We start from the raw sequence: 23,266 nt of genomic DNA on the forward strand, positions 1-23,266 counted from the left end.
CATGAATTAAAATATACCACCAAACCTCACAGGAGGAAACTCCTACTTTTCCAAGGGGAGCTGGATGCTTAATTTGTTTCAACCATGCATGCAGTGATGAATGGGGAATAATAAAAGGTGCAAACTTCATAGACTTTCCCAATACCCCTGTCACAGGCAGGCAGAAAGGCTCCTCACTAAAATTTTACCTCTTTAATAATTTTCTCAAAGATAAGTCACTGTCCTTCTTGGGTTTTGCTGTAGAGCTTTCTCCATACTGAAGCTTAGGTTCGGCTTTCAGGCGCACATCCCGAGTTGCTTCTGAAGCCTAAATGATATAAAAAATAATGACCATCGTGGTTCTTATTTGCTGAATTTACCAAGTGAAAAACAAAAGCTTCAGCGCACACCCGAGGTTTTTCGGCTAAGTGACATTTTCCCAATGTCTGGGAGGCCCTGAGGCAGTTCCCAGCCTCACAGCACTTGCGTACGTATCTGTAATATATTTATTTATATTAACGTCTGTCTCCCCCTCTAGATTGTGGGCAGGGAATGTCTGTTAGAGTGTACTCTCCCAAGGGCTTTAGTACGGTGTTTTGCACACAGTAAGTGCTCAATAAATACAAGTAATTGATTGGAGCTGACTGGGCTCATGTAGGGCTAAGTCAGGAGAGCTGTCTGTACTGATGCAGGGCTGGACTGAGCTAGGGGAGCTGATGGACTGGTGTAGGGCTGGATTGAGCTAGAGGAGCTGGCCGAACTGAACTGGAGGATCTGGTTGGTCTGTGCACAGCTGGATTGAAGGGAAAGAACTAACTGGTTGGACTGGTGGAGGTCCCTAGCAAGCTGAGGGAGCTGGAGCTGAGGGAGCTAGATGGACTGGAGCAGGTACAGAGCAAGGGATGCACTCTCAGGAGGGGACAGAAAGACGAGTTAGTGGAGGGCAGGGCGGGTCTGACTCCATTTTGCCCACAATTTCAGTGTTATAAAGACTGTGTGGTGGTTGGAGTTGTGTCCCTGGCTTCCTCCACTGCAGCCAGGTGCCTCTGCATTTGCTTCCAGTTCCCTATACATAAATATCACACCTCCTCCGTAGACCTTGATTCATTCTGATTGGCCAAAGGTACACTAGTGCCAGCTTCCTTGTCTCCATTTTCTGCAGTGGTCACAACCTCCCTGGAGAGAAAAAGAAATTTCATAGTAATAATGTAAAACAAAGCCAGAAACAAAAAAAAAACCCCAGCACTAATATTCATATTCCTCTAGACTTTGTTTTGGGCAGGGAACATGTCTACCAACTCTGTTATATTTTAGTCTTCCAAGTGTTTAGTACAGTGCTCTGCAGGCAGTAAGCACTCAATAAATATGATTGATTGATTGCATATATATCATAAAATAGAAAATCCTGGAACACTGCTGTTTGGCTTGGAAAGTGAATTGTCTCATTTGCTTGGAATTGGATATGGGCGCACATGTACGCGTGTAATTACATGAATATGTGTGTTGTTGCCCAACATCAGAAGGAATTTTCCCCATTCTGTCCTAGGATTATAGACATGTGGCGGGAATACCCACCTGCTTTTGGGTGTCTTACTACCTCCAACAAGGGACGGGAGGACCAGAGAAATCTCAGCAATAGATTTCTGGAGTTTGGCTTTTCTCTTTTCAAACTCTGCAATCACATTTCTGGCTTCTTGTTGACTTTTCTCAGAAGGCAGGACAGGGCAGAGGGATCGAAGTGCGGTCAGGTGCTGATCCAGCTGGCCCAAGCGTCCTCCGGCCAAAAAACACGCCTGAAGGAAGAAACCAGAAATCCAGGTTCAAAATGGGAGTGAGGCAGCTTGTCACAGCTCCATATGACTTCTGATTACATACTACGGATTATTATGTTGAGGAGATACTCTCGGGGAGTTGTTTTCCCTGACTTTCAAAAGAAATTCCCCAGTCTTTCCTGAACTGTAACCTTACCTTATAAATCATTCAAACCCTCAAAGTTACAACAGACCTCCTTGGCTCTCACTGAAATCAACTTCAAATTTCAACATAAAATCTTAGAAGCCTTGGCGCCCAGGACTTCTCCTGGACTTTACAGTTAAAGAAAAACAAATTTCCAAATTGTACAAATGCAGCCAAAAGCCTACAAGCCTCACCCAGGACAGTGAATCTGGAGGGCAAAGCCCAAACATTTTCTGCTCCCTAGGTGGCCAATGTTTTATTCCAGAAAAATATGAATAAAGCAGGACTGGATCTGTGACATGTGGAGGACAGTATTAGGAAAGGAAGGAGGCAGGGACAGGGTGGGGTGGACAGTGCTGAGAACGTAGAGGAAGCAAGACTGACTCTGCAGTGTGGGGTGGCTTGTGTTGATGCTGGGGGGCTGGGGAAGGGGGAGGGAGGATCGACCGCACGGTGCACGGCGACAACTGTGGGAGGCAGGGCCGGAGCTGAGGCTGAAGTCAGGCCCAACCAACTGAACTGACCGCATGGGATGTGGTGGCCCGCACCAATAACAGTGGGAGGCAGGGCCAGTGTATGGAAGAAGGTGCTGAGAATGGAGGGGGTGCCCACAAGAGTCGCACTTTCCCTCTTGGGGAAGTGGAGGACAAAGCCTGCGGGGGTTAATTCTCTGAGTGCCAGAACATGAGGTTCCCTCCAGAGGACCCCTGGTCTAGCCACCAGCCGCGACCCCCAAACCACGCCAGGCAGGTGACACCCATCTAGGCAGAGGCTCATCCCTGCAGGGGCTCCTATAGCACTCCCCCGCTCCTTCTTCACGCATGTATGCACCCCCATTTCTTCCAACACGATGGGGCTGCATCCAGGCAGGCCCCCATTTTTGGAAAAACGTCCCCTGATTCCCTAACGAAGTTCCAGCCCAAACCCGCCTTAGGGCCGAGCAGAGAATAAGTACCCGGCCCAAATCCGTCTTAGGGCTGAGCAGGGAATAATAATAATAATAATGATAACGTTGGTATTTGTTAAGCGCTTACTATGTGCTGAGCACTGTTCTAGGCACTGGGGGAGATATAGCATAATCAGGTTGTCCCACATGGGGCTCACAGTCTTAATCCCCATTTTACAGATGAGGGAACCGAGGCACCGAGAAGTGAAGTGACTTGCCCAAAGTCACATAGCTCACGGGTGGCGGAGTCGGAATTAGAACCCATGACCTCTGACTCCTAAGCCCGTGCTCTTTCCACCGAGTCACGCTGCTTCTAAAATGACGGCATTTGTTAAGTGCTTACTATATGCAAAGCACTGTCCTAAGCACTGGAGAGGATACGAGGTGATCAGGTTGTCCCACAAGGGGCTCACAGTCTTCATCCCCATTTTATAGATGAGGTAAATGAGGCCCAGAGAAGTTAAGTGACCTGCCCAAAGTCACACAGCTGACAGGCAGCAGAGTCGGCATTTGAACCCATGACCTCCGACTCCCAACCCCTGCTCTTTTCACTGAACCAAACTGCTTCTCGAGAAGAGAAAGTCATACCCGGACCAAACCACCCTAGGGCCGAGCAGAGAAGAGGTACCCGAACCACCCAGAGTGGCCGCACTTCCTGCGGTGAGTGTTTGCCCCAGCGAAGCGGAAAGTCTTAAGCAGAGGCCGACTGCATCTACCTCGTGTTGCTTGGCGAGCCCTTTGGTTCTTCCTTTGCTGATGCACTTCTCCTCTTTATTGATTTGCTTTTCGAGTTTGGAAAGGATTTCATTCAGTTTTCCTTTTTCAATTTCCACTTTTAAGATACATATATACGATACTATTTCCTGACTCACAGCCTAGAAAACAAAGCAACATCTTACAGGTTGGTCGAGCATCAGATGCCCAAGAGCAGAACACCAAACAACCGATCGGGACATGGGCAATGGGCCATGAACGTCCCTTAGGCCAGCCCAGGGAGGAGCCATTTTGGGCTGGGCAAGAGTGAGGCAGGCAGGGCAGGGGTGGGCGTGGGCCCGTCTGTCGGGACCCTCTCCACCCTGGGCCCGCATGGAGAGGCTGAGGCAGTGACACTCTGCAGGCCGCCACGGCAGAAGAATAATAATACCGAATAAAGCCCATTTGTGTGAGCCACACAGCAGGGGAGGGAAAGCCAGGTGAGCTGAAGGCCTCTCCACACAATAACATATCTGACTCCAGGCAACAGGCTAGACCTCACTGCACCACAAGGCCAAGATGGACAGACCATCACAGAGTTCAATGGAACATTCTGGAATCATTGAATCCAATCTCCTGCCTCTTGGCAGAACAACCCATGAACCATCCCAGGACTTGAATTTCTTCAATTTGTAGCAAAAAGGAAAATTGTTTGGGCCCAACCCACAACAGCGGCACTATCTGCATAAGCTCCCACCTTCCACTTTTCACAGAGCTCCCGGCTCTGCTCTTCCACTGCTAGCTTCGCATGGGCAGGTGAAATACTCTTCTGTTGTGCAGCAGCTTCCAAAAACTTGTCAAAACTTTTACTGTCTAAAATGCTTAGAGCTTCCTGCAAAATGAGAAAAAACAAGTTAAGGCAAAGAGAGGTAGCAGACTTCCTAGTCAGGCAAAATGTAAGAACGTCTTCTCCACTAACCACACCACGGTGCATCTTCAGTCTGGTCACTAAGGGCATTTCACTGTCAACCTGAAAGGCACCTCTCTCTCCACTACCTAAACCATCACCTAAATACAGAACACCTGGGTATGTAAGCCCCACTAGATTGTAAGCTTCTTGAGGATGGGTATCATGTCTACCTACCCTACTGCACTGTCCCAAGCCCTTACTAAAGTGCTCTGCACTCAATAAGTGCTCAGTAAAGACCCCTGTTGGATTGATTGATTATTGACTGAAACCCTGTTAGAGCTGCTACAGAGACATCTGGTTTTTCTTGTTCTAGGAATAAGAAAGCACCAACAAAAAGACCCCCTAGCTAATTCATAAACTCATATTTTGTAGCTTTAAACTGCCAAGGCATTAAGGATTAAAATGGGATATTTCTCAGGTTCTGATTTTCAACCTACATTAATATTTCCTTTTGCTCCATCCCTAACATCAGCGCATACAGGTGAGCTAACTTACTGTGCACTAGTGTGCCCAAGGCTCTGAGCGAAGCCGAAGCGGGACTAGTAAGGGCCAGGCCCCAGGCTCACTGAGCCAAGTCACCTTTGAACGGTAAATGGAGAGAAGGACAAGTGCAATGGAAGCGTCTGATCAATCTCCTCCATCGCCAATATGAGGTTCCCGCAGCACAGGTCACGTGAGCAGACTACTGGATGCCGAAGAGGAAGGAGGACTCAGTCCAGAGGACTGACCCCATTCCCTTCTTAGTCCCCTACACTACATCCCCGTTCTCTACACACCTCACTCCCTTGCACCCTAAACAGATGCCCTCCTTTTGCTGCTCCCCTATACCCGCGCTCCTCCCCAACTCTGCTGGTCTAGTTCAAAACCCAGGTTAAGAACCAGCCTTCATTCTTTGGCAATGAACATCTAGTCTTGAGAATGGAAGGGTAAACAGTACAAGGGTGGCATCTATAAGAGACTCACGATGTCATTTTCCTCAAGACCCCAAACTTTCTTAGCCTGTTTGGAACAGGCCTGACCATCAGCCTTAAGCCCCCAAATCTGAATAGCAGCGTGGCCTAGTGGAAAGAGCGTGGGCTGCGAGTCAGAGGAGCTGGGTTCTAATCCCTGCTCTCTAATCCCTTTATTTCTCTGTACCTCAATTACCTCAACCCTAAAATGGGGATTAAATTCCTGTTCTCCCTCCTACTCAGATTATGAGCCCCATGCGGGAGAGGGACTATGTTCAGCCTACTTAACTTGTACTCACCCCAGTGCTTAAAACAGTGTTTGATACAGAGTAAGCGATTAACTAATACAATTTAAAAAAAGCACAGAGGAGGCTCTGTCCCAACACAGAGGCTTTAATAGCGGGGGGCATCAACCAAACTGGTATTAGGGGGTTCCTACCAGCACCCCATGGGGAGGGCGGTGCCAGACATCACCTTATGCTCAGAGGCAGGATCCTCACAGCTTGCTTTTGACCCCAGGAGCTTCAGGGCCTTGGTGATGCAAGATTCCAGTTCCTTCCGTGATTCTTCAAATCGAACCCTAATCTCCTTTTCGGATGCACTAGGCTCTGCTTTCCGTACAACCGCCTCTAGCTCCGTCACGGTAGTCTGGGAAGAAATCAATTTTCAAAATTTGCACTTAGCCTAGTTTCTCCAAGGTTTTTTCAGGAAAAAACATGATTCCTTCAAAGTGCTACCTGGATCAACCATCTATTGCTAAAACCGTGATAATTACCAAATATAAAGACTTCAAATTTTTCAAAGGAGTATAAAAATCACTTGGGCAATGGAAGAATTCCAGAACTCTTGACATTAAAGAATCAGATGACCAAACAAACTAGGGAGCCACTATACTTAACAGAGACCTGGATTTTGTCTTTTGCTTCTTCGATTTGGGCCTGCAGCCCGGTGGTGTGAAAATGCTGCAGAGATCCTTGTCTGGAAACGCCGTGTGTCACTGTTTGCAAAATGTCTTCCGCCATGGATATGTGGTCTCGGCAGGCAGAGCCTTTGGCAATCAGATGCTGTTAAAGTAGAGAACATCTCAAGATAGTGTTCCAAAAAATTATGAGAGAAATAAGGATGCGGAAAATGGTTCTAAAATGGTAATAGTAGGGACCACAAGTGCAGAACTCTATCACCAGAATATCCTTTCTAGCTGTGTTTACTTGGTTATTACTTGCTTTTCTTTAAAACATCAAAACCATCAGATTTTCTAGAACTCTCTATTGATATTCAGGATGGCTTGACAAGCTATATCAGCCTACTCCCTGGTCTCCCCATCTCCAGCTTCTCCCCTCACTAGCCCATATTTCACTCTCTGTCTGGATCACTGTTTAAACATCACTCTGCACATGTCTCTCTACTTCTCCAAAACTTCTAATGAATCCCCAATCCTCTCTACATCAAGTAGAAATTCCTGACAGTTGGCTTTAAGGAACTTCACCAGAAATTCTTTCCTTTCCAAGTTGACCTACTCTCCATGTCTCATTCTCAGCTTTTCCGAGAATCCTTGCTCAAGCCCTTCCCTCCTATCTGGAGCTCCCATCCCCTCAAATCTGCCCAACTTCATTTCTTCCCATCATCTTTAAAGCCTTCCTGAAATCTGTGTCAGTAAAGGTTCGATACCTCTATCTCACTTTGTACCTGCAAAGATTCTTCTGTTGACCCTTCCATAGATGGCTGATGCTGGAGAAGATTCAAAATGGGTCTGGTTTCTGCCTCCCAGTTTTCCACTTGATTAATGAGCTTCTCAACCTCTTCAACTCTTCTGAGCAAGCTGGAGGACTCCTTAATTTCGCCTTCATTTTCTTCCTTAATCTAGAACATGTCAATATGCAAGATTTTGACTACTTACCTGACCATCTACCCAGAATAACATTTTCATTCACATAATGTAAATGACCTATCATTTCACTATATCATCAACTCTTAATTATTCAAAGACCGATTCTCTACTTGGATTTACTGTACTCTTTCTTAATCAAATGGAGATTAAGACCAGTTGCCCTATGTGGTCAGGGACTGTGTCCAACCTGATTAACAGTGTCTGGCATGTAGTAAGCCCTTTACAAATAACATTTTTTAAAAAATCACTTTTTAATGATATTGTCTGCGAAAGGTTAAAGCCTCAACTAAATAGGAGAGCAACTCCTCAACTTTGAGCAGAAGACTAGTCCAAACCTCCTTACAGCTAAATATCAATTCCCTAAATCACCTAATCTTTGAGGGCCAGGCCATCACAGCTTACTTGTATATTCAAAAAAAGGTTGCTCCTTGTCTGGATTTGTGGCTCAGTGGAAAGAGCACAGGTTTGGGAGTCAGAGATTGTGGGTTTGAATCCCAGCCTTGCCACTTGTCAGCTGTGTGACTTTGGGCAAGTCACTTAGCTTCTCTGGGCCTCAGTTTTCTCATCTGGAAAATGGGGATTAAGACTGTGAGCCCTACGGGGGACAACCTGATTACCTTGCATCTAGCCCAGTGCTTTGAACAGTGCTTGGCATGTAGTAAGCACTTACCAAATACCATCATTAAAAGTCAAAAGAGGTAAATTTAGCACCACATGATGCTGAGATGCTCATGAAAAAGAAATCAGATCTTTACCTTTAAATCTCGAATATGTCTTTTAAGAACTTCAGTTGAAAGATCTATTGACTCGCTGGGAATACTTAATTTTTCCTCTCTACACAACTCAGTATTTCCGTTATTGTCAAGAAGTTGCTTCTGCTCTTTATTCACAGGTTGTAATTTCAATTCCTAGAAAGAGATACAGAATTTATCTTCACTTTATTTGCTTTTGTCTTTTTTTACATAAGTAAATAAATAATCAAAGCCCTAATATATTCAATTACATATTTCTCTTTCACCTCTGGAAAAAATTCAATAGTATTTATTGAGCGCTTACTATGTGCAGAGCACTGTACTAAGCGCTTGAATATGAAAACCGCATTAAAGATTATCACCAAACACACAGCAACAATGCTTACAAGACAAGCTTGGGAATCGTTAATACCCAGAGTTTCCACTACTTACAAACTGTGTTTTCTTAATAAATTTTGCCCATCTTCTGTTCAGCTTTTTCAAATCTTTAGCAATACTCAATCCAACTTGATCATTGCTAACTTCCATCAAAAAGTTTCCAGCCTCATTTAAGTTTCCATGTGCTGAATTCCAGCTGGCCAGAATCGCAGACGAAATCTGCATGAAATGAGAAGGTTGAATACAATTATCTTTTGCACGTCATTAACGATAGACCAGCATCCCACTGGCTCCTCAAACACCACTTACAACGTGGCTTTATCTATCAATTGAGCCTATCCCAGTTCTGTCTTTTCCATTCTTCTTCATTCCTTGCACATAAACAACTCTGCCTAACTTTAGCCGACTTCAATGAGATTGGCACTCTCAGATGCTATCAGCTATAGGTTGAAAGAAAAGAATCAATTCATCACATTTATTGAGTGCTTACTCCAGTTTTGATACCTTGACATCCAACTAAAAAAAAAATGAGTTTCTGTAAGTACTTTAAGATACAGGCCTTCTAACAACCAAATGTAGGACTTCGGAAACAAAAAGTAGGAGCAGTAGTATTCAGTGAGCGCCAACTGAGTACCTTGCCCTGTACTAAGTGCTTATTACTCAGGAAAAACTCCTAACACCCTATTTAATTGTTCCTTTCAATTAGTGTCAAGGGGAAACACTAAGACTTACTTAAAAAGCCTCTAACACGCTATTAAACTGTTCCTTTCTATTACTGTCATAGTGAAACACTAAGACTTTACCATGAAAAGACACCTATAAGATACCTCTTTAGGATGTTCTTTTTTTGATTCCTCCAATGAAAACTTCAGGAAGTGAAGGTTCTTCGTATAAGTATCCCAAGATGACAGAACTTTTTGCAGGGTTGATTTTACTTTGTAAATGTATTTTCTACATGCAGAAATTTGTGACGCCACTATTTTAAACTGCTTGCTGATATTCTGAGGATCTCCACCTGTAATATTAAGTAACCAGGAAATGAATCTTAGGAAACATACCACATTCCATTAATAATTAACTATAAGATTTGACAGGATAAATTATTCTGATGTTTATAGGGAAAATTTCAGTTCCTTTCTGTGAGGAGGGAGAGGGACGTGGGGTGGGAGGAGAGGAAGGTGGGGCAGGAGAGGGGGAGAGGAAGGTGGGCAGGATGCTGGGAGAGGAAGACGGAGCAGTACGTGAGAAGAGGAAGGTGGGGTATGAGGGGCGGAAAGGACAGGGAAGCCAGGTAGGGGAGGGTAGAGAAGGAACTGTTCAGTGTCTTCTTTGGTCCACTGTAGTAATCCAGCTGTCCTCACCAAGTGCCAGGTCCACCAAGTCCCCTCTCCTACTCCTCTCCTAATCTGGCAAGTGGCCAGATTTTCTGGAGTTTTCGCCAAACAGGACACAGTATAGTGTCCCAAGAATAAGGAGCCAATGGGTTCAAGGTCTGGAGGGGAAGCAGGGGAGGACAGGACAGGAAAGGGAGACAGAATGAATCAGTCAAAGGCAGAGAGAGGGAGGCAGACAGGAGGAGGAAAGAGAAGAGTCAGAAAGGGAGAGAGGGAGGCCAAGGCACTGGCATACAGTCGACTCACATACATCTGTTCTCAGACACATTCATACTGGCTTGCTCAGGATTCATTCATTCAATCGTATTTATTGAGTGTTTACTGTGTGCAGAGCACTGTACTGAGCGCTTGGAAAGTACAGTTTGGCAACACATAGAGACAATCCCTACCCAACAACCGGCTCACACGGAACCAAGCAGCACTCTGCATACAGTAAGCGCTTGATAAATATGATGGGTAGTAGGAGAAAGAGAGATAAAGAGCAGCCACTTCGGGGGCCTGGAGTTCCTGCAACCCCTGTCTGATGCAAATCCTGCTGTGGTTGGTGTCTGGTGGAATGGGTGGGAATTCAAGGCAGCCAGCAGCCGTGGCTGTGCTTGGCTGCTGCTGGACTTAGCCCCGGCTCCCTTCTCCTGCTGTTACTGCTACTGCTCTACTCCGTGCTGGACTCCCCATGACTGCCACAGCCAGGATCTCCTCAGTCAAAAGCAGAACTTTTGTTATTTCCCCGCCCTGTCCCACTACTGGAAGGCAGTCCCACCCAGCACGGAACATACACCCTTCTCTCCCGACTCCAACACAGGAAGGCAGAGGCTTCATGATGACAGGCTACCTTCTGGCCTGTGGCCTAGAAATAGTTCCTGGGAACCGTGTCTTGCGATGAAATGTTATAAACGGGAACTGAATTTCTCAAACAGTGTTGATCCCCAAATTACACAGAATTGGGTTATCCACTGTAGTCAAGTCGCACTCATTCATTCAATCAAATTTATTGAGCACTTACTGTAGGCAAAGTATGATACTACAGCTCTCTTCATGTAATTGTCTACATTCTACAGCGCCATCAGGAGTCAGATGGACATTTTAATCTGCCAGGGAAGAGTTGGCTAGAAGCTATGTCTTTGTGACACCACAACCCAGTGGCATGGGGCCACCTACAAAATTCCACCTTCTCCATCTCCTCAGCATCTTGGCTTATGTCCATGAGGCAGAAAGTGGGAATGTGGGAAAATCTGAGTGTGCCCAAAAGTCTGTCTTTCAGGTTGGGTCTACAGTCTGTGTCAGCGTGCCTGCTGCAACCTAACTTAGAGGTCTGGGCATCCTTGGATATGGTGAAAGGTGTGCCTAGCCTCTCTGTACCCCTCTGTCCCAGGTTTTGTGTCTCTTCTGTCCGGGACCTAGTGATCGCACTCATCACCCATTGCTGGGCCAAACACTACTTCAATCCCGACTGAATTTGAAATACAGTTCGAACAGTCTGTTTCCATAAAAATTTACGTGCATGATTTTACCTAGGTTCTTGTTCATTTCTTCACATTTTTGAAAACTAGCATCAAGCTGGGCTGGGACATCCCTTTTTTCAATAAAATTCTGCCCAAAAACAAAAAGAGATATAGAGATCATTAGCCAAAAATGTATTGTTTCAGGAAGTTTACACTGATTTAAAAAATTGGAAAAACTTGACTCAATAATGAATGGAACAAAGTTGAAGAAGGAACTAAAATCTTCAGCATTTGCAAACTACTGAGTGAAGGGAGGGGAGTATATGCAAAAAGAGGGAAGAAGAGAGGGTATTTCTGGAGTAACCCCAAGTTTGTGCCTGAGTTTTATTACTTTCTACACCAAGGCTGGATTCAATTCAGTCTTATACCAGGGACACAGTTTTGCTCTAGGAATAACTGCTAAAGGTCTTTGAGCTTAAATGTGAAGTTATTGAGAAGGGTGTTCTTCTTAATAAAAGCTCTATTTATAAACAAAAAGACCATGCTCATGCAAAAAGCTAGAAGAGCTAAAGTTATATATTATATCGAGCAAATATTTTTACTTATCACAAGGCCAATTTTACCACTGTCCTGAAGAAATGGAGAGTCAGTGACATAGAATCATATAGGAGAAAATGTAGCTATGATTTATATATTCTTACAGCACTTTATCCTTTTCCAATCCATACAACTAAACTTTTATATCCTTCAACCTATGGAAGAATGAAGCTAGTTGCCAAAGTTGGCCAATTTTAAGAGAAGTATCTACTTCATTATTCTGAATTATTTAGATAGGCTGCAAAAGGACTTGTCTTCTGAATAGTAAATGTATTTGAAAACCTATATATACCTACACATTATAATTGTTCTTCATATTCAAAGAAGGCACCTAGATATCACAATCTTCATTGCATAAAGTTGGTATTACTTTATTTTTACATTTAAATTTTCAATCAGAACTTTGTATTTTACTTTCTAACTCTACTTCAGAAAATGAGATCAGTTCAACTTATTTCTGTTTTTTTCTCCCTAACCAGCACAGAAATATTTCAACAGTGCTTCAGCGTTATAATTTTTAAAGGTTAAATCACTTGTAAATTCAGTCACTGGAAAGCAGAAGTAACTGCAGCTCAAATGTGAACATATATCAATTTTTCTCATTACAAAAAAAAATTAATAAATCCAAACTTTTCTTTCCATTAGTTGTGGTTTCCCTTTGGAGCCTTGAGAAAACAAATGGAGAATTTTTCAGAATCCAAGAAAAGGGAAATCAGGGCTTTCTAACCATCAGTCCACTGCAACTTCCACTGCACTAGGGTTATTTACATCTTTGTCCTCCATTATTCTAATGAAAAAAGTAATCTGAGATGAGAAGCAAGATGGCCTAGTGGAGACAACGTGGGCCTGGGCATCAGGGAGGCTTGGGTTCTAATTCAGACTCTACCACTTGTCTGCTGTTTGACCTTGGGCAAGTTCTTTAACTTTCTGTGCCTCAGTTCCCTTATCTGTAAAATGGGGTTTAAATAGCTGTTCTCCCTCCCCTTTGGCTGAGAGCCCACTGTGGGACAGGGACTGTGTCCAACCTGATTAACCTTTATTTACCCCAGCACTTAGTACAGGGCTTGTTTAAAGCAAGGGCTTAGCAAATACCACTATTATTACTGTCATACCACCATTATTATTGTCATGTAAGTCAGCAGCCTGTTCTCATAAGAGATTTAAATGCCACCTCCTCCCTCTTTTGGCTCTTTGACGATAGCTGCAGTTTAAATGTGTACAGCATTTCTCTCCAAATGAAATAAGAATTAAAGTGAGGTGATAGGTGGGAAAGGAACTAAAGGAATTTAGAACCTCCCTGGTTGACCTGTGCCAAACTAAGCAGGATAGCGTCTGCCCTGGACAAGGACTCTTTCTCTAGCTAAAGTACGAGAAAGCTCCCAAAAGGATGAATGCACAACTGCCGAAAAGCTGCCTAAAATTGAAAATATATTTTAACTTACATGCCAATCTTGCAACAATAACTCCACAGACTCCTTTGTTCCATATTTGATGTTCCAAAAATGTAATTTTGATTTCACTTCATCAATCAAACCCTGCACTGAACCTAAGTAATAGTGGAATTCTAGCAGTGCAATGAAGTCAGTACCCTTAACGTCGTTGAACCTGGAAAAGAGGCCAGGCATTAGCATTTAACTGTAATACAAGGGGCACACGGAGACTCCCACTCTCCCAGAAAGCCTCCAGCCACAAACCACCCTGTTCAAAACACAGTACAGACACTTAAACTCTACTAAACCAACAGACTAAATATTCTTGGTTTCTAGTCTATTTTTAGCAGAGCAAAAACATGGATATTTGCCAAAAGACAGCAAAACTAACGTTTCTAATTAGAAGTATTTGCAGCAAAATGAGCATTTTCCAAAGAAAGAAACTCTTTGGCCCGTTACGCCAGCCCCTGCTAAAATGCCTTTGACAGTTTATTTGAAAAATATTGGCAAATATTAGCTATGCCCAAATTTATCTCCCACAAATATTAAAAATATGGTTCCTGCTCTCCAAGTCAACGTGGAGAAAGCGCTCCAAGTTCAGATAAGAGAAGTCGGAAGATTTCGAGGAAGACCAAGACTCCGTACACCCAAACTGCTGCCTCTGAGCTCTGGTAGCGCTGGCAGCTAACTTCATTGGTCGATAATCTCCCGAGTTCACTGCCCAGCTTCTGCCCCCTTGTTAGTGCTGGTGTTCCATCCATCTATTCAACTGAGGGGGTGGAGTAACGGGTCTGGGATCAACTCTAATTCTTTGCAGCACTGAGCATGTCATTGAGGCTCAGCGAGTGTTAATAAATAGCAACAGATGTGAGATGAAATGAATTCTGGAACCACTGCAACCTTCTTTTCATTTCCTCCAGTTTGTCAGGTGGTATCAATGGCATATGTTTCTGATCTTTATTCTCAAACGCCAGAAGGGTGTTCAAGTGACAGTCAAAATTATCCATCAGACCCTGAAAAGACATTTAGTATGACATGAGCCAGAGTTTACTGCCAAGTACTGTAATGGAGGATTTGCTAAACTCATTCACATGGGACGTTATATCTCACTTTCAAAATATCTCAGTGCTGTGCTTCTTGCCACTCCAGAGACTAGAAACTGAAAGTAAGATTTGGTGAATCAACATTTCCAGCACAAACGTTTAAAACCGGAGAAGTTTTTCCAGCCTCACAATCTTTTTCCCTTGCTTGGAGTGTTAGCCCTCAGCTGGCAGGCGCTGCATAGCCCTGGCTGCCACTGCATACCTGAGAGCCTCAGATGCCATGGGCTTCACCCCCACCCCCCAGTTAGTTTCATCAATTAATTCGACCCGGCTCCACGAGCGTTTAGCTTCTGTAAGCACAGAATATTCTCTCGTTTCCATGGCTTTCCCTCTCCTCGAAATGGACTCGTATCACTACAGGTCTCACTGTTCACCAAGAAAGGCTGTCACAGTCATCTTCCAAGCCCTCCGGTCCTCCTGAAGAAATAAATCTGAATCATCATAACAGACCCCCTCTCCCAAATGACTTGTTTACTGGGAGAATTATTTCCCCAAGACAGGGCCTACAGAACAGAGATTTTCTCCCCTCCCTCTCCCGTTTCACACACCTTCAATAAATGGAGTTTTTCCTCCACGAAGGTCATGGCATTAGAGTAATCCTGGAAGGCCGGCAAGTCTTCCGCCATTAGATGCTCCACCTCCTGGAGCCAAGCTTCCACACGGTCCAGGGGTGAAGGCAAGATATGGTCCAGCTTTGCTCTCCATTCATTGATCTAAAATGGGAAAGAAAATGCTTTCAGTCCACCCTGCCCTAATCACATCTTCACACACAGCGGCCGGCTCGGACGAGAACACCGGGCTGAGAGCCGGTTGTGTTTCAAAGTGAAGGGAGTTGGGAATGGCCGCAGCATTTGCTGACCATCCCCATAAATGGGGACTCAATACTTGTTCTCCATCCTCCTCAGACTGTGACCCCTATGTAGGATAGGGACAACTGTGTCTGATCTGTCTTATATCGACCCCAGCGCTTGGTACAGTGTTTGGCACTGCTTAAATAACATTATAATTATTTTTACTACCCCCTTGGTACAGTAACATGGTACTAGAGAAGTACAGAATAATGTCCCCAAAGAGTTTACTCTGTTACACTCTAACAGAGGACACTAACATAAATAGATTTATAATTAGAGATTAAAAATAAATAAACTGATCAGGCATATATACCTGAGTGCTATGGAGGTTGTAAATAAGCTCATACGGGCTAGAGATGGCCGAGGGGATATGTCTCAGGATGCTGGGAAATTCACCTTCCAAAGCTCTTCTACCAGCTCTGAGAAAGTGGAGGTTTCCCATCAGGATGGAAATGACTTATCGTTCCCAAGGAGGCCGATGCCCAGGGGCTCCTCAATTTTGGGGTCTGGGAATGGAGCTGTGGGAGTGTCTGCTGGGTTCTCGCGGGAGGAGGAGGCATGATGGCCTAGTGGATAGGACATGGACTGGGAGTTGGGAGAACCAAGATTTGATCCCATCTCTGTGCCAGGCCCGCTCTGTGACAAATCACTTCACCTCTCTGTGCCTCAGTTTCCTCAACTTTAAAACGGAACTAAAATATCTGCTCTTCCTCTTGGACTGTGAGCTCCATGTGGGATATGGGCTGGATCCAATCTGTTGATCTCATGTCTACCCCAGGCCCTGGCACAGTGCGTAGCACATAGTAGACACCTAATAGAGATCATCGTTATTACTGGCATTATGCACGGCATTATGCACCAGAGTATAACACTGGGTAAGGTGAGCTCTCCTGAATATGGAGTTTTATGAGAACTCAACCTCTGCATTCTAGAAGAACTGGTAGTGCATGCCCAAACAAGTCAGACACGGCATGCTCTGAGCCTGCCCATACAATGCCTACACAATTACTTATTTTGGAGAGGAAAAAATGGAAAATGGGTAATGAGTCAATCGTATGTAGTAAGCGCTGACTGTGTGCAAAGCACTATACTAAGCACTTGAGAGAGTACAATATAACGGAGTTGGTAGAAGCAATCCCTGCCTACAGTGAGCTTACAGCCTAGATGAAGGGCAGCCAGCACTGAAGCCGCACCTCTCTGCATTTCTTCCTATAACTTCTATTTCAGTTAATGTTCAACTGCAGCTGAACATGGAGGATCTTAACCACAAGGTGCTGCTGCTGCATCTGGGGAAAATGTTTACCCATTTAAGTATATAAATATTTACTTTAAATCCTAAATGGGAGGAAGATTAGATCACCAATCATTTGAATATATCTGCTTTCCCAAGTTGCTACACTGGAAAATAATTTGATGGCACTAATATTCAAACAAGAGTTTGTATGAGCATTTACTCTATACAAAACTGAACTGTGTATAGGACTGGGTACAGATGCTCTAGAATAACTGTCGGGAATCTAAAGAGGGAGACCTGAGAAATGATCTTAAACTGAAAACTGCATTTCGCACTTCACCATCCTGGAGAAAGTGAGGTAATTTGGATAGACTCATGCATTGATTTCACAGCTAACCAAACCAGCAATGCTCAGTCATGTACACCAGCAGCTTCTTTTCAACATGTTGCTATCCCTCTCTCCACGCTCCCGCTCTCCTCTGCAATTTGTGAAATCGGTTCAATCTGACCAGATCATCTTTACAACTGGCTTGATGGGGAGGGTTGAGAGAATTATCCAAGCAAATCATAATCAGGTTCTAATCCCAGTTCTACACTCGTCTGCTGCATGACCTTGAGCAAGTTAATTAAATTCTTGGTGCTCAGTTTCTTCATCTGCAAAATGGGGATTAAAACTGTGAGCCCCATGTGCGATATGGACTGTGTCCAACTTGATTATCTTGTATCTATTCCAACTATTAGTATAGTGTCTGACACATAATAAGCACTTAAGTACCACTTAAGTACCCTCTAAACTATAAACCCATCCTCTAGACTGTAAGCCCATCCTCTAGACTGTAAACCCATTGTGGGCAGGGATTGTCTCTGTTTATTGCTGTATTGTACCTTCCAAGTGCTTAGTACAGTGCTCTGCACACAGTAAGTGCTCAATAAATATGAATGATTGAATGAGTGAATGAATGAATAGCATAAAAAAAAACAAAAACAGAACCACTCCCTCCTACTTAGACCCTCCCACGTAGGACTGGGATTGTTTACAACCTGCTTATCTTGTATCTACCCCAATGTTTAGTACACTTCTTGGCACATACTAAACACTTGATATTCTAATAATAATGATAATAACACACAAAACCAGTCTGGGGAAACATCCTGCGACATGCCCTCCCCGCGCCCCCCTGCCCCAGCCCCCACCAACACACACACATACACACTCCAGGGAACTGTCTCACTAACCACCCCACCCCACCCCTGGGGAAACATCCCACAACCCCACCCCACCAGGAAAATGCCCCGCAACTGTCAAAACTGCCTCCCAACCATCCAAATGTAGCCACCTGGTCAGTGAGCCTGTCCCATGCTTCTCGCAGATGTAGCTGATCATCAGTCATGCCAACCATGTTCTTTTTCAATGACAACACTGACAAAAAGGCTTTCTTCTCTTCATTAAAGGTCTCCAAAAATGAATGCATATCCTGAATTAATAGAATGAAGATAATATTTAGAGAGTAAACATCAATTCAATTTACAAAACGTCTCAGGACCACTCCCGGCCTCCGGTCCCCCTGTGTGTGTCAGGAAGATCAAAATTTTCGGGACGAGAGGGAGCGCCCTGGAGCCCCACTCCTCATTGCCTATTCTCCCTCCAACCTGGCATCTTGTTCACGAGGCTTTTAAAAACTGCATCCAAGAGGCTTGGCCTCAAACTCAGTATTGAATGCTCAAGAAAGGCCAGAAGCAACCACCTGTTTCTATGCTCTCATGTGCCAACAAAAGTCCTGAGATTTCAAGGGCCCAGGAAGGGCAGAGGATGGGGGAGGCCCTCTCAGGACATCCACTAGGGTCCATCCTCACCCCAGTGTGTGGATGCAGACCTTGGTGTCTTGTGATCTTGTCTTATCATTTGATGTTGAGCAGAGCCAATAAGTGGCTCTGCTAGGACTGCTCGAGGAGACAAATATCGTATCTGTGGGGAGACCACATCTCCCAGCTGTAGAGACGTTTTTGGACAGCACTCCGGCTCTGTAGATTTTTAGTTTGGTCTGCAGCTGCTGTTGCATTCTGCTTGACCAGCTGCCACAGGTTTTGCTGACTTCTTGATTCCACTGTGTACTTTTTTGTCTGTCATGGCTAGTGTGCTACTATCTAGGTAAAAAAATTCTGTGACAGTGTTTAGCTCTTTGCTGCCAAAATAGATTTTGGTTGTATGGACAACTTAGAATATGTCAACCCCAAACACCAGACCGATTCAGCAGAGCACTTTACAGGCATTTACATGTCTTCCTAGTGATCTGTTTCTAGAGTACAGCCATCTGGGTTCAGCGGTTCTTGATTGACAGGCCTTCAGGCTTTGGATGATGCCTGCAGTCTGTCAAGATGAAGTTTCTAAAAGGAGCAGAAGTGTATTCTAACACCTTTATCCAGGTCTCTTGCTGCATCTTATTTTTTTAATGGTATTTCTTAAACACCTACTATGTGCCAGGCACTGTACTAAGCACTGGGGTAGATACAAGATAATCATGTTGGACCCAATCCACGTCCCAGAGGTAACTGAGGCCCAGAGAAATGAAGTGACTTGCCCAGGTTCACACAGCGGACAAGTTGTGGAGCCAGGATTAGAACCCAGGTCCTTCTGACTCCCAGGCCTATGCTCTAGCCACTTGGCCACACTTCTTCTCTTTTCTTCCAGCATCTTGCATCTTCCATGCTTGATTCCACTGGCAGTGGGGAATTGACCTGACACACACAGCCAGGCCAACCTGCTGCAGTCCCAGAATTTTAATGAACTGGTCAGGGCAGCCAAATTTACTAAGAAATTTCCAGAGTTCAGTTTACTATCAGCATCAAACGTTTTAAAAAAATCAACAGTATGTATTGAGCACTTGCTCTATGTACAGCCCTCAGTGTACTAGGCATTTGGGAAAGCGCAAAAAGAATTAGACACGATCCCTGCCCTCGAGGAGCTTTATAATCTAGTCAGGGAGACAGCCAAGAAAAAATATTTTAAATTCTTAAAGTTTATGAAAATCACACTGGGCTTTCGTAATGCTCCCCGCCCTTTCCCTTATCTAACGTGCTGCAAAGGTCACATCCCTGGGTCACCCTGGAGTCTGAAACCACACTGTGATTCCGGGAGGGTTCGGGCAAGAGGAGAGAAGGGCAAAGATGGGAGAGAAGACGGGTGAGGAGGTTGTGATCAGATGGATGGATTTCAGGGTTGGTGAGGGTAGAGACTGTGCAGTGGCTAGAGGTGATGAGAATGCACATTTGTCCAAGTTGGTGAGTGAACTTGTGTGGTATTCTCCCCAAGAGTTTAGTACAGTGACCTGCACACAGTAAGCATTCAATAAATACCACGGATTAATTCGTGACATTTGTCAATGATCGATCCAGGGGAACTTTGGCTAGGACCTTGCCAGCAATGGAGAGTGAGGAGGTGCCTCAGTAACTGCAAAAATCTGATCTTTTAAATTTCTTCTTGACATTGTGATGTATTCATTATACATAATTAAATTTTAGAAGAATGTCAGGAGCTGCAAAATTCCCTGGATTATGTGGCCTAGTGGAAAGAGCCTCAACCTGGGAGTCGGAGGGCCTGGATTCTAGTCCCAGCTTTGCCATGAGTTTGCTGTGTGGCTTTACGCGAGTCACTTAACTTCTCTGTGCCTTAGTTACCTCATCTGTAAAATGGGGATAAAATCTTACCCACTCCTTCTTAAACGGTGAGCCTTATATGTAGGACAGGGACTGTGTCCAACCTGGTTAACTTGTATCTACCCCAGTGCTTAAAAGAGTACTTGGCACATAGTAAGCACTTAACATGTGCCATAATTATTATTATTAAGAATACTTCCTTATAACTAATTCCCTTGGCAAGGTCTCCTAATAGAGAGAATTGTGGGTAGACCTGACACTTTATTCTAAAAAATACAACTTCCCTGAAGTTGGACATTTGAGAACATGCCCTGAACCCAGATAGCAAAATTTGCAAGTGAGAGCCAATCCTCTATGCTTACTTTTATTATCCTGGTCAGTGACTGTTCTGTACAGTCAGATCAACAAACTTCAGCCTTAAATCCAAGAGCTGATTTCACCGTTTCACAATAAATTACAATTAAATGACCTCTATTATTATGTCCGTAGAAACATTCCCCTATAATTTTAATTACTGCAAAGACTGTCCATCAGAGACAAGAACTGGATAAAAATCAGGGACTTGCATGCTTACTTGGTATTTTTTGTAGTAAGTTTCACTTTCTGAATCCACTGACAGCTTCTTAAGCTTTTCCTCTTGCAAAGTTAGCCAAACTATGGCATCTTTTACCTTTCCCTAAAGTTCCGTGGAAAGAAAGAGACACATAAGATTCTTCACATTTTAAGTGGATAATGGAGACCCAGCCGAGAACTGGAATGCATTTCCTCTCCCCAACCTGCTTTGCCCCCCAACATCATACCTCGAATACCTTAAAACATCAGAAAAATAAATCAAAAACAACTTCAGCTCAGTGAAAATTGTTAACTAATATACTGAAAACTGCCTCTGGTTAACTTTTATTCTAATAGGTCAGTTCAGTTTTAGTCAAATCTTTTCTGCCTACAGAATAAACTAGGGGCAAGATTCTCCTTATTTGGTAATGCTTGTAAGCATCCTTATTTGGTAATACTATTAAAGCACATATTCTCCCAAGTTAGCCCTTGAAATGCAGTTTCTTTCTGCAACATCTGTAGTTGAAGAAACCTACCAAGTTGACAATTATACTTTAAAATTATCCTCGACCCTGCAAAAGACTGCAAAATTTGATTCCTAACAATGCCCAGTATAGTCATGCCCAGTGGGAGAGAAAAAACAGCCAAAATGAAGGCTTGTCCGTACCTCATCTTCAGCCACAGGTAAATCTTTGGAATACTGCAAAAACTGAGCTACGTAGGTCATGATTGATTTTTCATCAGGATGGAGAACATCAACATCTGTTTAAAAAAAACAAATCACACACCATACCATTAGCATCCTCCCAAATTTTTCATTCAGGAATTTACTTAGAAACTGCACTTGGCATTTCTAAAATGTCTAGAAAAGTGAGATCAAATCCCAAGACTTCTGATTGCATTCCTTAATAAATGGAATTCCTCATCACAGCAGACATCTTGCACAGGTCAGGGACAGATGGACCATTCCACTAGCTGGCAAGAGCTAGAAGCCTGGAAGAGAAGGTGGATTCGTGATTGGATAGTTTCATCACTTCTTTGTCCAGTCCAGCAGAGCAACTACAGGGAGTAGAGCCTTTTTAATCTATCTGGGAGCCTCCACCAAATGAAATCCTAGAGAAGGAGCATCTTCTCACTCATCGTAGACCCACAGGGCTGTGGTTTGAGGTCAAACCTCAGCAAGCTGGCTTGGAGTTGGCGAGCTGGCTCAGCAGATAATAGTAACAACTATAGTATCTGTTAAGTGCTTACTCTGTTCCAGGTACTGTACTACGTGCTGGGGTGGATACAAGCAAATCGGGTTGGACACAGTCTTTGTCTCATGTTGGGTGCCTTCAGTCTCAATCCCCATTTTACAGATGAGGTAACTGAGGCACAGAGAAGTGAAGCCACTTGCCCAAGGCCACAAAGCAGACAAGTAGTGGAGCTAGGATTAGAACCCATGACCTTCTGATTCCCAGGCCTGTGCTCTATCCACTAAGCCGTGCCGCCTCCCCTCTGTGGGGACAGACGGGTGGGAGGATCTGGAGGGACACATGGCTACTGCCTGGGATGGCCCTTTGGGCTGCCCCAGAATGTCATCATACCCAGAGCAGCGGGGAGGGGGTGGTGTACGCCTCCATTTTGTGGCAGACAGAGGGAATCTGAGAGAAAGCCCTCTCAGAAGAGGGGGTGGCGGGGGAGGACTAGACTCTGCACTAGGGAGCGTAGGAGCTCTAATTTGTGGAAAAATGATTGCATTGTGAGGGCAGCCTGAACAAGGCCTACCTGAACAGTGCCTGCCAAATGCACATTAAATGGGAATGATGATGTTGATCCTGATGGTGAGGGTTACACGGTATTACCTGAATGAATCCACTATTCATTTTTTCGGTTGAAAAGGGAAAATTAAAAGCAAAGTAGACAAATGCATGAGATTTCTTGGATGCTCAAACATATGTTTTCAAAAGATCAATGACATGAATTTCCTTAGTGCTTGAGTGCCCTCACACACGCTCCATGATGAATTATAATAGCTGACAGTTGAATAATGATACTGTTTTAATGAGTGTTTTCCCTTTTCAACCAAAAATGAAGTGTTCAGGCAGAAAAAATTACAACCTTAAAAATTATTCAGGTCAAATACATCTCAGTTGGTCACAAGTGACCAATGTATTTGTATTACATCAGCAAATCAATGCTGCATTTCAAATTATTATGAGTTTTAGTTTCACATTTTATTCTAATCATAGCAAATCCAGGTCAACTGTTCACAGTTAAAAAATGTATATTTAAAGCACTTAACATTTCATTAAGTTAATTTGGTGCCTATTTCGCTGCATACCCCCAAAATGGTAAAAAGGAGTGTTGAGGGCCCAAAAAACGCCTGAAGTACCAATTAAGAAAATAACAGCAAATAACTGGCATGAAAAGGAAAAACAAAATAAAAACCAGAAAAAGAAAAAACAGAGAACTAAAAGAAGACAATGAACATGCGAGCAGAAAGATTTACTGGACA

General features: G+C 44.0%; 1 protein-coding gene across 5 annotated transcripts in view; it reads right to left on the reverse strand.

Annotated features, from left to right (window-relative positions):
* SYNE2 (spectrin repeat containing nuclear envelope protein 2) overlaps positions 1–23,266 on the reverse strand; it is a 221,984-nt gene that overhangs the window by 146,512 nt on the left and 52,206 nt on the right. For all 5 annotated transcript variants that reach the window (XM_029078794.2, XM_029078793.2, XM_029078792.2 and 2 more), the window contains exons 9-26: positions 21,437–21,531; positions 20,792–20,893; positions 17,901–18,038; positions 15,027–15,191; positions 14,276–14,388; positions 13,388–13,550; positions 11,418–11,496; positions 9,340–9,527; positions 8,567–8,731; positions 8,138–8,290; positions 7,181–7,354; positions 6,400–6,558; positions 5,969–6,142; positions 4,332–4,466; positions 3,598–3,756; positions 1,555–1,772; positions 1,065–1,155; positions 189–307 (exon numbers count right to left, since the gene is read on the reverse strand). In XM_029078794.2, coding sequence (XP_028934627.1) covers positions 189–307; positions 1,065–1,155; positions 1,555–1,772; positions 3,598–3,756; positions 4,332–4,466; positions 5,969–6,142; positions 6,400–6,558; positions 7,181–7,354; positions 8,138–8,290; positions 8,567–8,731; positions 9,340–9,527; positions 11,418–11,496; positions 13,388–13,550; positions 14,276–14,388; positions 15,027–15,191; positions 17,901–18,038; positions 20,792–20,893; positions 21,437–21,531 — 2,590 coding nt within the window. The remainder of the gene's footprint in view (positions 1–188; positions 308–1,064; positions 1,156–1,554; positions 1,773–3,597; positions 3,757–4,331; positions 4,467–5,968; positions 6,143–6,399; positions 6,559–7,180; positions 7,355–8,137; positions 8,291–8,566; positions 8,732–9,339; positions 9,528–11,417; positions 11,497–13,387; positions 13,551–14,275; positions 14,389–15,026; positions 15,192–17,900; positions 18,039–20,791; positions 20,894–21,436; positions 21,532–23,266) is intronic.

Source organism: Ornithorhynchus anatinus, chromosome 14 (assembly GCF_004115215.2).
Source record: "Ornithorhynchus anatinus isolate Pmale09 chromosome 14, mOrnAna1.pri.v4, whole genome shotgun sequence".
In the NCBI taxonomy this organism is placed as follows: domain Eukaryota; kingdom Metazoa; phylum Chordata; class Mammalia; order Monotremata; family Ornithorhynchidae; genus Ornithorhynchus; species Ornithorhynchus anatinus.